The sequence below is a fragment of the Podarcis raffonei genome, chromosome Z, assembly GCF_027172205.1.
Source record: "Podarcis raffonei isolate rPodRaf1 chromosome Z, rPodRaf1.pri, whole genome shotgun sequence".
In the NCBI taxonomy this organism is placed as follows: Eukaryota; Metazoa; Chordata; class Lepidosauria; order Squamata; family Lacertidae; genus Podarcis; species Podarcis raffonei.
Window position 1 is genome coordinate 15,137,288 of NC_070621.1, and position 14,294 is coordinate 15,151,581.

Below are 14,294 nucleotides of genomic sequence, written 5' to 3' on the forward strand. Positions count from 1 at the left end.
TCTATGAATAAGGGCAAAGAACAAATAAACTCACAATCTCTGCAAAGAGTTAAGATTTATTTATTCATTCTGAATCTGGGTGTGTTTGTTTGTTTTGGTTCTTGGACAAATGGAAGCGACTGTTTCCCAAGTAGTTTCTACTTCTCATCCAAGGTGACGGGTGCGTCTGGCAGGCTCCTGTAGGCGACAGTCCAGAAATTCACGAAAGGAGCTCTCAGGCCTTGCTTCGCTGACTCATAGTTGATGTCCTTGTTGATCTCCAGGTAGTAGCCATGCTGAGTATCATAAGGCACCCACCCAATGGGGACTTCCGATTCACCTTTGTTGGGGTCACTAGGAAAGGGTGAAGAATACAAACACACACTCAGTGGAAGGTTTGTGACTGGCACAGTACCAGCTTAAGTAATATACCGTATTTTTCGTCCCATAGGACGCTCCGTCCCATAGGACGCACCTAGTTTTTTTGGGGGGAAATAAAGGAAAAATATTTTTCCTTTATTTCCGCCCCAAAAGCAGGTCGGGGAAACCTAACCAGGTCGAAGAACAGTGGGATGGCGGCGCTGCGCCTCCCTGCTGTCCCCCGAGCTTCTGGGGCTGGCCGATGTCTGCCCGGCGCAAGGGGCGCTCTGCTTCAGTGTGCCCCGCCCGTCAGGCGGCAGGCTGCTATCCGCAGCGTGGGGAGCCCTGCGGGGAACTCCCGCAAGGCTGCCTAGGCTACAGATGTGTTCCCGAAGCGCCGGGCGCTCTGCTTTCAGGGCGGCCGACGCTCTGGGAAGCAGGCTGCTATCTGCAGCCTAGACATCCCTGTGGGATCTCCCGCAGGGTTGCCTAGGCTGCGGATGTGTTCCCGAAGAGCCAGGAGCTCTGCTTTCAGGGCGCCCGACACTCCGGGAAGCAGGCTGCTATCCGCAGCCTAGACATCCCTGCGGGAACTCCCACAGGGCTGCCTAGGCTGCGGGTGTCTTCCTGAAGCCTGGAGAGCGAGAGGGGTCGGTGCGCACTGACCCCTCTCGCTCTCCAAGCTTCAGCGAAAGCCTGCATTCGCCCCATAGGACGCACCCAGATTTCCCCTTCATTTTTGGAGGGGGGGAAGTGCGTCCTATAGGGCGAAAAATACGGTAAGTCGCTAAGCATCTCATAAGATGATGCAGGGAGGGCTATAACTCAGCGGTAGAGTCTTGCATGCAGAAGGTTCCTGGTTCAAACCTCAATGGCATCTCTGCTGATAGTCAGTATATAGACAATGCTGAACTAAATGGCCCCAAAGTATGATAATGGTATAAGGCAGCTTCCTGTGTTCCAAATTTAGAACAGAGGCAGCCAACATGGTGTAGTTGTTGAGCTACAACTTCCATCAGCCCCGGCCATGGTTGGCCAGTGGTGAGGGAGGATGGGAGTGGTATCTTGAGGGCACCATATTGACTATCCTTGATTCAGACAAACAGGGACAAAGGTGTCAGAAGTATGGGAAATGGTCCTTATGCAGAGAAGGCTGAAGGGACTAGGTCTGTTCAGCCTGGAGAAAAGGAGACACGGGACATGATACCACTAAGAACCCAAGAGCCTGACTGCTGGATCAGAGCAAAAAGGGCCCAGCATCCTGCTTTCACTGTGTCCATTTCAGGTGTCTCAATGGGAAGCCTACAAGCAGCCCCTTTCCAGTTGCTCCCCATCATCTGTTATTGAGAGGAAGACTGTTCTTTTTTCTGCCACCTGAGGATAGAACCAGTTTAAATGGGCTTGTTACAGGAGGAGATATTGGGGTTGAAGATAGAAACCGCTCAGCAATGAGGTCAGTTGCATAGAGTGGTCTGACCTCAGCAATTTTCAGGTGGTTTGCAGTGGGGAGAAATAATAGGGTTTTAAAAGCTGGACAGGACTACGTCTCGTGTTTAGGGGTTTGGGAGAAGGACATTGGCAACAAAGTCGAGCAGGCCTTACCCTGTTCTGGCAAAGTTTGTCCAGTAAGCTATCATGTCCTTAGAAACCTTTCTGTGCTGAGCTCTGTAGCCCAAAGGAGTGGCAAAAGGTTTCCCAAAGACATACTGAAGGTCATCAGCATGGTCTGCACCAACCCAGCTGGGATAGACAGGCATTCGCGAATCCTGGGAAAACAGGTAGCTGTAAGTCTTGGCACTCCTAAAATGGGGGGGGGGGGAAGAGAGAGAGAGAGAAAGGCATGGTGAGTAAGGAAAGAAACAGCAAAATTCACTGGGATTCAAACTCCTCTCCTAACATTCTTACTGGACATATTTTATATTATTTTAGCTTTCTATATTTTATCTGTCTTGTTTTTATTTGTGTAAGCTGCCTTGAGTCCCAGTCTGGATAAAAGGCAGGATATAAATAATTATAATATAAATAATAAGTCTTGCCCATTACTTTAAGTAGGTCTCCTCCAAGTTAGGACTAGTATCCAATACAATCTTCTTCGGTTTTGTAGTCAATATTAATTCTGCTCAGGATTAACCCACTGAAATTAATATCCATGACTAACTTATGTCCATTAATTAAAACGGGTCTACTCATTAGGAGGACTGACACCCTTAATATTCATGTTGCTTAATGGACGTCAGAATTAAAATACACAATAAAATAGCCCCACTAAAAACATTAAAATATCAACACTTGTGGTTAACATGTTTAAACAGCATAGCAATTAAAACAGGAGATTGGGGTCAAGAAATTAAGGGGAATACAAAGAGGCACAGCTTTAAAAGATGGCAGAACAGCAGTGCAGATGGTGCCTCTTGTAGATCAGCAGGGACAGCGGTCCATAACAGTAGTGCCACCAGAAGAAAAGGTCATCTCTGCCTTACCACAAGCTAATAATAATTGCGCCTTGAAAAACTAATGTTATTAATTTATTTCTTATGCTGCAACCATCTCACTGAGTTGCCCCAGCCACTCTGGGCGGCTTCCAACAAAAACAAATAGGGAAAGGAGGAAAAAGCTTCCTGAAACAGGGCTGCCTTCATATGTCTATGACAAGTTATACAGCTGTTTTAACTCTTTGACATCTGCCGGGAGAGTGTTCCACGGGATGGGCGCCATTGCTGATAAGGCCCTCCGCCTGGTTCCCTGTCACTTCACTTTTCGCAGTGAAGGAACTGCCAGAAGACTCTTGGAGCTGGACCTCAGTGTCCAGGCTGAACAATGGGGGTGGAGGGTTTCATTTGTTGATCTTAATACCCTTTCCGGGAAATGAAGAGGAAGTCTGCCTTTCAGAAAACCGAAGTTGTTATGCCACCCAGAAAAAGCGGTTTACATAAAGCAATGTAAAATATTCTTCAGAAAACAAAACTTTGTTTCTACAGTGTAAGTTGGTTTGAGGCACTTTAGTGGGAGGAAAAGCAACAAACATAATAAATAAATACTGATCATAGAACTGTAGAGTTGGAAGGGGCCTTGAGGATCATCTAGTCCAACTCCCTGCAATGCGGGAATATGCAGCTGGGATCGAACCTGCAAGCTTGGTGTTATCAGCACCATGTTCTAACCAACTGAGCTACAGAAACAAGCTGACATAAGAAAATGTTAATCCAGATATAGGTAAAAATATATCTATTAAAATTACATGTCTGCCTAAACAAAAAAGTTTTGAGCAGGCATTGAAAACCGTACTGTGAATGGGTCTGCCTAATATCAATAGGCAGGGAGTTCCGGTGAGTAGGTGCTGCCACACTAATTCCTTGCAAGTGCAGAAGAACCCCCCTAAAAAGGAGGACACAGGATGGAAATACAGTGGTACATTGGTTTAAGAACAGCTTAGTTTATGAAAACTTGGATTAAGAATGCTGCAAACCCGGAAGTAGGTGTTTTGGTTTGTGAACTTTGCCTTGGAATAAGAACATGTTTCACTTCCTGTTGAGCGTGTTCCATTTGTAAATTGAGTTCCCCGCTGCTATGGGAAAGCATGCCTTGGTTTAAGAACGCTTTGGTTTAAGAACGGACTTCCGGAACAGATTAAGTTTGTATACCAAGGTACCACTGTAAGCAGAGATAATGACTGACCAGCAAGTCTCTCTCTCTGAAACCCTAGCTACCAACTCATTCCACCCTCCAGAAACACTCACTTGGCATTTTGGTAATGGAGACTAAGTGTCTGCTGGGTAGGCACCAGAAATATGTAGTCTGTCTCCAGGTCTATCACAGATTTTTTCATGACTTCCTGGCTTGTGTGGTCAGTCCACACCTGGGTATAGAGGGAGAAGGTTTCATTGGCTCCTTCCACCCCCTTCTCCACTGTCAGGCCCTGGGCCACACGGTACATGTCATCCCTGCAGAGAGGAACAAAAGCATCAAACAGCACATCAGGCAAGTTTGTTCTGGATCCTGGTAGGATGCAGTTAAACCCTTAAAAAAACCTTTTATCTATTAGTTACAGTGACTAGCAAAACAGAAACTTTCAAATTCTTATAGCAAAATGTTTGAGCTTCCACCTTCATCAACTGTTCTCAGAACTGTTGAGAGCAGCTTCCAAGGTGGCAGTCCTAGAGTTTTGAGGGTGGACTGCTCAGGGGGGCTTCATTTGCTGAAGCTGAGCAATGGCTGGCACAATCCTCCAGGTGTTTGTGCGCCCATCCAAAAGTTCTCCCTTTTTGCTAATGTTGGATCTATTCCAACATAAAACCTGTCCAATAGGTTGCGGTTTTCAGCATTAAAGGGTTCAGCAACAAGTTGATTCACTCTTTTTGGTCAAAATTTGTGGTTTCTAAAACATGTGTGTATCAGTAGTTTTATCTACATACGGGATATGACCACCCCCCATTTTTTGCATTCAGTGATATAAATTAGGAAATTAGGAGCAAGGGTGTTCCCCATCTCTGTCTTATGCCACAGGACAAGGCTGTCCTCTCCTCCACCCACAGATAATCAGGTTTTGCTCCCCCACCCCACCCCTTACGCTGTGATCTTCACTAGCGGGCGGTTGAGAGCAGGCATGTCAATTGAAGCAAAGAAGTGCCCATCCATGTTGTTCACCCCTGCGATGTAGTCAATGTCAGCGGCATTGGCAAAGAGATTTTCTGGGTTATCTGGGAGGAAATCTCCGTCAACCACTGGGGAGAAGGCAAGGTAATGGACGAGAGGATCTGCAGGGGGAGGAGAGAACCAATTGGACTGTTTAGGATAGGAAAGGGACGTCCTGCAGGAGGGATGTCATATGCTATACTACAGCAAAGCTACTGAACTGCAGAATTCTAGTCCTCATGATATATAGGCTATGGTGGTAAATAGAACATGATATATAGGTGACTGGGGTTACGTTCCAGGGATCATGCCTGAAGTCAAAACAGAGTATAGTCAAAATACATTGGGTTTAACGGCAGGTGGGATTGCCAAAGTTATTTCTCCTGGACCCCCACCCTCACTTTCCACACCTGTTAATTAAAAATAAATAAATAAGGCCAAGCACATGAAGCCAGATGTGCACAAGTTAAATGTAAGTTAACTGTATATAACTATCAGAATACCCATTGCTGGGAATCAAGAATTGGGAGAGAGCTGTTATGCTCAGATCCTGCTTGTGGGCTTCCTATAAATGGCATCTAGGTTGGCCACTGTGAATTCCTCCAAGGGACCTTGTGGAAAGAGCAAATCTTACACTTTGGGATGGGAATTAATACTCTGCCTGTAGCGCTCATCTTCTTCCTTTTCTTATTTAATAGTAATTCCTATTTGAGCATGCTAGGTGACCTCCCAGTTCCTCTCCACTTTTCAAATCCTATGTGCTATCTGTGCATTTTTGTGTGTGTGTGTTGCAGAACTGGCCTTGTTACAGGTGCCACATAACGTTCATTCCAGATTTTTCAAAAATCAATGTTAAAACATGGGGGGACGGGGACCACACCATGGAACTCCCTGCCCATTGACAACAGGCTGGAGCCTTCGCTATACCCTTTCCAGCACCTGCCAAAAAATATTTTTGCTTTGACAAACCTATCGACAGACATGTAGCATGTTGGAATGTTTCTTAATCTGGTTTTTAGCTTATCATTAGTTTTGATTATTTGCTGAAGGCTTTTAATTGTTGCTTTTAACGGGGTTTATTTTTTAAGCATAATTTCATATATTTATTCTTTTCATAAACTGCTTCAAAAGTTTTGTGATATATAAAGATTTTACAAAATAAATAAATAGCATTCATTTTTAAAAGACACTTCTGTTTAGCTTTCCGAAGTCTCTGGAGAGACTGTTGCTCCTCACAGTTTACAGAGGCACCCATTCTCAGCCCCACCTCACCGCTTGAAGTCCAACTTACAGCGCAGATTAAGCACCTCTAGGTGGTAAGCAAGCGTCAGGGCCTTGGGGTCGGTGACCTTGAGGCAGTTTGCTAGCTTTGTGGTGTTGTCTGTTGGGCAGCCAACTTTCTGAGCTACCTGCAAGAAGAGTCAGAGGAGAAATTCAGGCAAGTTCACGTTCAAACAAGACCACTTCCCAATGGGCATTTTCCAAAAACCATGTACAGTCATACCTCATGTTACGTTTGCTTCAGGTTGCATGTTTTCAGGTTGCATCCCATGGTGACCCGGAAGTACCGGAAAGGATTACTTCCAGGTTTCGCTGCTCGGGCATGCGCAGACACACAAAATGACACCACGTGCATGTGAATCACGACCTGCGCATGTGCAGACGCGCAGACGTGGGTTTCATTCTCTTCAGGTTGCGAACGGGGCTCCAGAACGGATCCCGTCCGCAACCAGAGGTACCACTGTACCTCGCGAGCCAAAGAACACAGCCTATCCCTTCAAAATCCATAATTCTTCCATACAACATGTAAAAAGTGCTGGGCAAAGGTTTAACTGTTCTATTAGTGACTCCTGCCCAACTGAAGATAGCACAACACTGGAGGCATCAGTCCCCTTTTACCATCCAAGCCTGGGGAAGTAAAGTATGGAATCAGGCACTATCTGAGAAAAGAACAAGAGCACAACAAGCAGGCCAGATGTGTTAAATCTAAAGATTATTTCTCAGTCACCTGGTACCTTTTCATTGAGTTCATCTTACGTTAGGAGAGCGAACATCTCCCTCCAGGTTCACAATGCCCATTATGGGGAGATACGATTCCCAAGGAGTTTTGTTCCCCTGGCATAGTTGTTTTGTACACTTGTGTCTGCTTTGTTATCAGTTCTCACCATCATAAAAAGTACTCCATTTTATCTATAATTTTTCAGAATTCAATGCATCATAATTTCTTGTTTTGTTATTGTTATGCTACATGGATGTGGTTTTTGTGTTACTCCGGAAAAAAATTTGAAAAATCATTTTGAAAAAAGAAAGAAAACTCTCCAATTTGACATTGCATTACCTTGGTAGCCCAGTAGAGGGGGTTCTTCTGAATGGCCCAAGAGCAGAGGCCGACTCCACTCTGGCTGATAGCCCGCTTGATCAATCCTTTGTTGTAGGGCGACAGCATCTACAGTGCAGGAGAAGGGACAGAAGACAGTCATAGGAGATCATAGGAAGTTGCTTTATACCGAGTCAGACAACCGGTCTGTCGTGATGCTCGGCAGAAGAAGGACTTGATGATGATGATGATAATAATAATAATAAATTTATACCCCGCCTATCTGACTGAGTTTTCCCAGCCACTCTGGGCGGCTTCCAATCAAGTGTTAAAAACAATACAGCATTAAATATTAAAAACTTCCCTAAACAGGGCTGCTTTCAGATATCTTTTAAAGAGAAGATAGCTGCTTATTTCCTTCACATCTGAAGGGAGGGCACTGATATCCAAGACAAAAAAAAATAAAGCTCAGAAGGTGGTACTCGGTAAGAGGTCAGCATTCAGAAAATTTCAGCTTCCCTTTGGGGAGGGGAATCAAGCTTCTAGCCCTTATATTGTTTAGGAAAATAGGAAGCCGCTATCTAGGGTTGGCATACAGTGGTACCTCGGGTTAAGAACTTAATTCGTTATGGAGGTCTGTTCTTAACCTGAAACTGTTCTTAACCCGAGGTAACACTTTAGCTAATGGGGCCTCCCACTTCTGCCGTGCCACCAGAGCACGATTTCTGTTCTCATCTTGAAGCAAAGTTCTTAAGCCAAGGTACTATTTCTGGGTTAGCGGAGTCTGTAACCTGAAGCGTATGTAACCTGAGGTACCACTGTATTTCAAAAAGTGAAAATCCGGACACAAAAGTTGTTGAGCTTGTTTTGGCGAAGTTGTTGAACCTGGGGCATTCTGAATGCAAAGTATGTGCTCCACACCACTGAGCTTTGGCCCTTTCTCCTACAAATATAATAGGATTCTAGTCCTCAAAGTTCTGAATAAAGGGATGCTCTATACAGTACCACTGAGCTATTACAGCCCTTCCCCAAACTGCTGTTTCCCAGCAGACCCTCTCCACCCATCCCTTGCTCCTGCCAGCACTCCCTGACTGCCACTCATTCTTCCAGTAGCTCTTTCCCCACAATAACAAAACCACACATTGTGACTCAACTCCTGAACCAATCAAGAGCCCCACACCTAAGAAAAATTAAAATTAAATTGAATTAAACCCTTAACAAAATGAAATAGAAAGAAAGGGCCCCATACCTGTAAGGAGACACTGACGGCCCCAGCAGACTCTCCAAAGATTGTGATGTTGTCGGGGTCCCCTCCAAAGTTCTTTATGTTTCTCTTGACCCAGGCAATGGCCATGTGCTGGTCTTTGAGGCCATAGTTACCTGAAAGAAAAGAGCTGGAGTCACACACACGCACACCCCTAGGAGTAAGCCTGCAGGGCTGTTGTCAAGCAGAAAAGTGGGACATAAATATTTCAGTTAAATAAATAAATAACTCAGCTGAGCTTTTCTGAGCCAGACCACTGTGAGGCCAGACCAGGAAAAGCAACTCAAAGAACCTTTAGCATTAAAAAACACCATAAGATTTTGTAGATTAGATGTATTGTGTGTGATTTTCAGTTGTCAGGTACATATACACATGTAGGTGTAGATCAGGAATGGGAAACCAGGAGCCCTCCAGATGTTTTTGGACTCCAACTCCCATCAGCCTCAGCCAGCAAGGCCACCAGTCTGGAATGATGGGAGCTGTATTCCAGCAACATCTGGAAAGCTACAGATCCCCCTTCCCTGAATTAAGGAGGAACATTTCCTGCCGCATGCAAGACATGAAATGATGCCTCTGAAAAAGGCATTCCCTTATTAAAGAATCCCTCTTCTTAGATCAGGGATGGCACTCCAGATGTTGCTAGACTCCAACTCCCATCAGCCTCAGCCAGCATGACCAGTGTTCAGAGGAATGATGGAGCTGCAGTCCAGCAGCATACGAAGAGTCACAGGTTCCCAAGTCCCCAATGCAAAGGTTGGAGGGAAACAGCAAAACAAAATTTAACTTATGCAAGATGACTGTAGCTGTGGGGGGGGATATCCCCCCAAAGAAAGGTCTTACCTGGAAGGCTAGCATCTCCTGTGCTGAGGAAACCCAGGGGTCCAAGGCGGTAGTTGAGCGTCACCACAATGACCTTTCCGCGGGTGGCAATCTCCTCCCCGTCGTAGAGGTAGTTGCTCAGGAAGTTGGGTCCCTGGCCGCCACCCCAGAGAAAGGCTCCCCCATAAATCCAGACCATCACCGGCAAGTTGGTGGAGACTGAAGCAGAAAGGGGAAGGGATGAAGAAGCAGAGGCGTGAGCCAGCAGGAAGCCAGAACTCAAAGATCTCTGCCTAAATATCCACTGATGACTGATGGGGGCACATTTAAAGCAGGAGTGCCGGAGCAGTTTTTTAGCCCAAGGGCCACATTCTTTTCTGGGTAACCTCCTGGGAGCCACATACCAGTGGTGGGCGGGGCTAAAGGCAAAAGCGGACAAAGCAACCAATGTAAATTTTACCTTTTGTATGGCAAGACTAGTTTCTGCACACGCTCACACTGTTCTCTGTTCCCTAACCAGGAAAGCAAGATGCATTGTCAGAGGGTGCAAGGCAGGGTTGGTGAGGGATGTAACCACAGAGTTTCCCCATGGCCAGAGAGAGGGAGGGGGCTGGAAGGCTGAGGTCTCCCTCCCACCCCAGTTTAAAGGATACAATGCCTCTGTGAGGAGTCCCAAAGATGCCACTCCTCTTCTCAATAAGTGGAGAGTGGGGAATGATACAGTCATACCTCATGTTACGTCTGCTTCAGGTTACGTTCTTTCAGGTTACGTCCCGCGGTGACCCAGCAGTACCAAAAGGGTTACTTCTGGGTTTCGCCGCTCACACATGCACAGAAGCGCAAAATGACATCACGCGCATCCGCAGAAGCAGTGAATCGCAACCCACGTGTGTGCAGACGCACCACTGCAGGTTGTGCTCTTTTCATGTTGCGAACGGGCCTCTGGAACGGATCCCGTTCACAATCAGAGGTTGTATACCGATTTTGGCGCAGCAAGAAATCACATGACCCCACACCAGCTCTCATGCAAGCTGTTGTTCATTCAGTACAATGAAAGTCAAAAACAATAGCTCTCCATCCCACAAATTAACACATGCCATTGCACAGCGAGGAAAACATCTGCGCAAGACCCCATGCTCTGCCCCAGCTATCAGCTAAAGAACATTGGAAGAGCCCTGCTGGATCAGACCAGTGGCCCACCTAGTCCAGCATCCTGTTCTCACCGTGGCCAGCAAGCAAATGGGAAACCAGCAAGCAGGACCTGAGCCCAAGAGCCCCCTCCTCTCCTGTGGTTTCCAGAAACTGGTATTCAGAAACACTGCTGCCTCCAACCATGGAAAGAGAGTGTAGCCATCACGGCTAGTAGCCATGAACAGCCTTCTCCTCTTTGCATTTGTCTAATCCCCTTCGAAAGCCATCTAGGTAGGTGGCCATCATCACTACCTCCTGTGGGTTCCATAGTTTAACGATGTGCTGCGTGAAGAAGGACTTTTCTCTGCCCTGAATCTTCCAACATTCAGCTTCATTGGATGCCCATGAATTCTAGTGTTACAAGAGAAGATGGGGTGTGTGGGTGGAATTGTCCACTTTCTCCATGCCAGGTGTAATTTTATAAACATCTGTCGTTTCACTTCTCACTCACCTTTCCTCTAAACCAGTGTTTCCCAAACTTGGGTCTCCAGCTGCTTTTGGGCTACAATTCCCATCATCCCTGACCACTGGCCTTGCTAGCTAGGGATGATGGGAGTTGTAGTCCAGAAACAGCTGGAGACCCAAGTTTGGGAAACACTGCTCTAAACTTAAAAGCCCCAAATGCTACAACCTTTTCCTCATAGGGGAGTTGTTTGATCACTCTGGCTGCTCTTTTCTGAAGCTTTTCTAACTTGACAATATCCTTTTTGAAGGACACTGACCTTCTTTTTTCCCTTGGGGGACCCAGATGTTGAGATAAAGACAATCTTGGGTGCCACGCACATCTGTCTGGGTGAGTGTGGACTGCATGCAACGATTCTTATACTCCTTGGCCTGCAGGGTGCCTGAGAGAGAAAGTGATGAACACACGTACAGGACTGTCAGCTTGGCATCCAGAGGGAAGCTTGTTTTGTTTTATATTTTAAAATAGTTCTGGTTGAGCGACACACACACACAAAAACACAAAATCACAATACAGCAAAAGAAATATCAAAACAAAAGTGGGGGATTAACACAGAGAGAGGTAAAGCCAAAGGGCATGTAGTGTTTGACACCCTGGCAATTATCACTTTAAGCAGCCTGTTAATGTTGTTGCTCTTAAGTCATAAGAACTTAACAACATGCGTGGCCAGAATGCCAAAGAAGTGCAGCCTTTCTAGGCAAGTTCAGTATGACAGCATCATACACACATTTAACTCGCATGACTTCAAGGCGAGCTCGTTAAAATGGCACAAATTTTGGTACAAAATGAATTTTCAAGTTCTCCTCTTCGCTCGTGGGGGCAAGGCCTGCCCAGTGCCTAGCTCTGGGAGGCTTCCATGAGATCTTGTAGGGCCACCCAAGTCCCTGCAAAATCTCATGCAAGAGTTCCAGAGTTGGTGCAACTAATGGGCCTTGCCCACCTCCCCACAAGCAAAGCAGAGAGCTTAAAAAGCTCTTTTTAAGCTGGATAACCCAAGCAGACTCAGCACAAAAAAGAGGCTTTAAGCTCTCTGCCTTGCTTGTGAGAGATGCCTGCTCAGTGCACCTGCTCCAGGAGGCCAGAAAGTTCTCTTTGGCTCCAAAGGTTTGGGTACATGTGGTTTTTGTGCATGGACAGAACCTTTGAAACCAGGACAAGTTGCAATTATATTGTTTATCCTCTGATCTAAAAGTCGTTATTAAGCCGGAGATTGTCATAACACCTCAATTAACTGAGCTGAATCTGTTTCTGGGACCAAAAGAGATCTCAAAATTGCATGGAGTTTTTTTAGCAACTTTTTAGTAGCAACTTTGGGTAGTGACAACTTAAACTTGGAAGACAACGGGACAGGTCTTTCTGGAAAAATGGGACGGCTATGTTTGGCAAATCACCTCATTAGAAAAATTAACTCAGGCCCTGAATGTGGCAAGAGTGAAGCACACACACATATGTGTGTTTTGAATTATTTTGTAGAGGTCAAATCGATGACCCATGTCCTCCTGCATTGCACCTTTTATCAAGACCTAACCCTTTCCTCATAGGGGAGTCACTCCAGCTAGGCCATATAGTTAAGCTCAGGGTAAAAATGAGTTTAGGAACATCAGAATCTTCCTTGCATTGCTTCAAGCCATTGGTTCATCTTGCTCAATACTGTCTACACCAACTGGCAGCAACCCTCCAGGGTTTCAGGCAAGGAGTCTCTCCCAGCCGTACCTGTATATGTCACAGGAGATTGAACAGGTGAACTTCTGCATGGCAGCTCCAGTTGCTGTTTTCTCAATCTGAGCCCCACCCCACTGTAATTATGGAAGTAACAACACAGGGGCACATTGCATGGTTCTTGTGAGGATTCCTAATATAACGATGTAGAAACCATTTTCAGCATTTGGAATGCTCATAGGGGGCATTGTTAGTAGTTAAAAGTGCAGACATAAAAAATAATGTAAAAAAAAAGTGCAGACGTAAAAAATAAAATACATTAAAAAAAATGTTAAAAAAGAAAGTGCAGACACCCCCCCGCTCCCTCTTTACCTGGCCAGCCTGGGTGAGGCTGGGGGTCTTCAAGAGTCTTGGTAGGTGCAGCAAAAGGGATTCCTTTGAAGATGTCCACATAATCCCCGAAAAGGCCCAACTTTTTATTGACGCCTTCCACAAAACCTCCTTCCGTGTTCACGATGCCCAGCTAAACCAACAAAAAGGGAAGAAATGTATTTGAGTTTCATGTGCCATTACCTATATAGCCAAACCACACAAACACAATTTTTAGTTGGGGCCAGCAGAAGGAAATGGACACTTAGGCAGTGGAAACCATCTACGACAGCCAAATGAGGACTAAGCATAGTAGGGAGAAACAGAAAACTATCTAAGTGGGGGAGAATGGAATGGAACCGTTGGGAGTCTCAGACAGAGAATGCTCCATGCTGCAACATTTTGTTGTAGGACCCACTTGTATAACTCTATAAGAACACTTTAAAAAAAAATTAAGCCCCTCTGAACCCATGGATTTAAGAGAATGGTTCTTTGGATCCTGATTCCTGATTAGCAGCAGCTTGGTGGTGGTCTCTTAAGCAAATATTTTGATGCCCATGCTTACCTTTGCTGCCCCCACTGCGCCCAGGCAGAGGGCAAGGCACATTACTTCCCAGCGACCCATGGTGTGCTCCAAATGGGGCTTATTCAGTACAGGTAGGTCCCTTTATACCCCAAAGCTGACTCAACTTATCTCTGCATGGGACAAGGGAGTGGCACTATCGTCATGGAAGGTTCCATGGGGCTGCCAAATAGATGGTGTAAAGTTCCAAGGTAAATGTGGGGTGACTGGGGGTAACCTTGAGACTTCCCTTGACACAGGCTATTCAACAGCTGGCACTTCTCTCACATCCAAACCTTGCTGTGAGTTATAAATGAGGAGGTGAGCACAGATGAAAAACCAGGATCAATCCCCACCTTTATGTTTCTCAGAAGGATTCAACTGGGAATTCCAACCTCAGCGTACCCCTTAAAGCAAACATTTAGAACCATTCCAAAAGTTTATATTTGATCCACACAAACCATTCTTAATGCATGGAAAGAGAAGGCAGGACTCCTAACTCCAGCACTGTCCCCTCTGGCAGCCCTCACCTCCCACCCACAATTTCACAACACTTCTTGACAATTTTATGTGGCCAGATGGAGAACGGAAGGTCTATACCAGTTATGTGACTTTTATAACAGAAATACACCACTGTCGGACCAAGAAATATGGACTAAATAAGGACACTTACAAACCC

The 14,294-nt window shown here is 45.7% G+C and overlaps 1 protein-coding gene across 1 annotated transcript; it reads right to left on the reverse strand.

Moving 5' to 3' along the window:
* Positions 1-38: 38 nt before the first annotated feature.
* On the reverse strand, positions 39-13,815 carry CEL (carboxyl ester lipase). Its single transcript, XM_053373686.1, has 11 exons — positions 13,619-13,815; positions 13,057-13,207; positions 11,285-11,407; positions 9,393-9,590; positions 8,538-8,668; positions 7,310-7,417; positions 6,263-6,380; positions 4,907-5,093; positions 4,077-4,280; positions 1,942-2,139; positions 39-333 (listed from the first exon to the last, which is right to left on the reverse strand). The coding sequence occupies exons 1-11, from the start codon at positions 13,676-13,678 to the stop codon at positions 138-140; spliced, it is 1,674 nt and encodes a 557-aa protein (XP_053229661.1). The 5' UTR covers positions 13,679-13,815; the 3' UTR covers positions 39-137.
* Between the last annotated feature and the right edge of the window lie 479 nt (positions 13,816-14,294).

What these genes read in the sequence shown, in the direction of transcription:
- CEL (XM_053373686.1), bottom strand. Translation starts at nt 13,678, where the DNA reads ATGGGTCGCTGGGAAGTAATGTGCCTTGCCCTCTGCCTGGGCGCAGTG. An exon ending in GCGCAGTGGGGGCAGCAAAG is followed by an intron (nt 13,208 to 13,618) that starts GTAAGCATGGGC and finishes TTGTTGGTTTAG; the next exon opens with CTGGGCATCGTGAACACGGA. An exon ending in GCCTCACCCAGGCTGGCCAG is followed by an intron (nt 11,408 to 13,056) that starts GTAAAGAGGGAG and finishes TTTCTCTCTCAG; the next exon opens with GCACCCTGCAGGCCAAGGAG.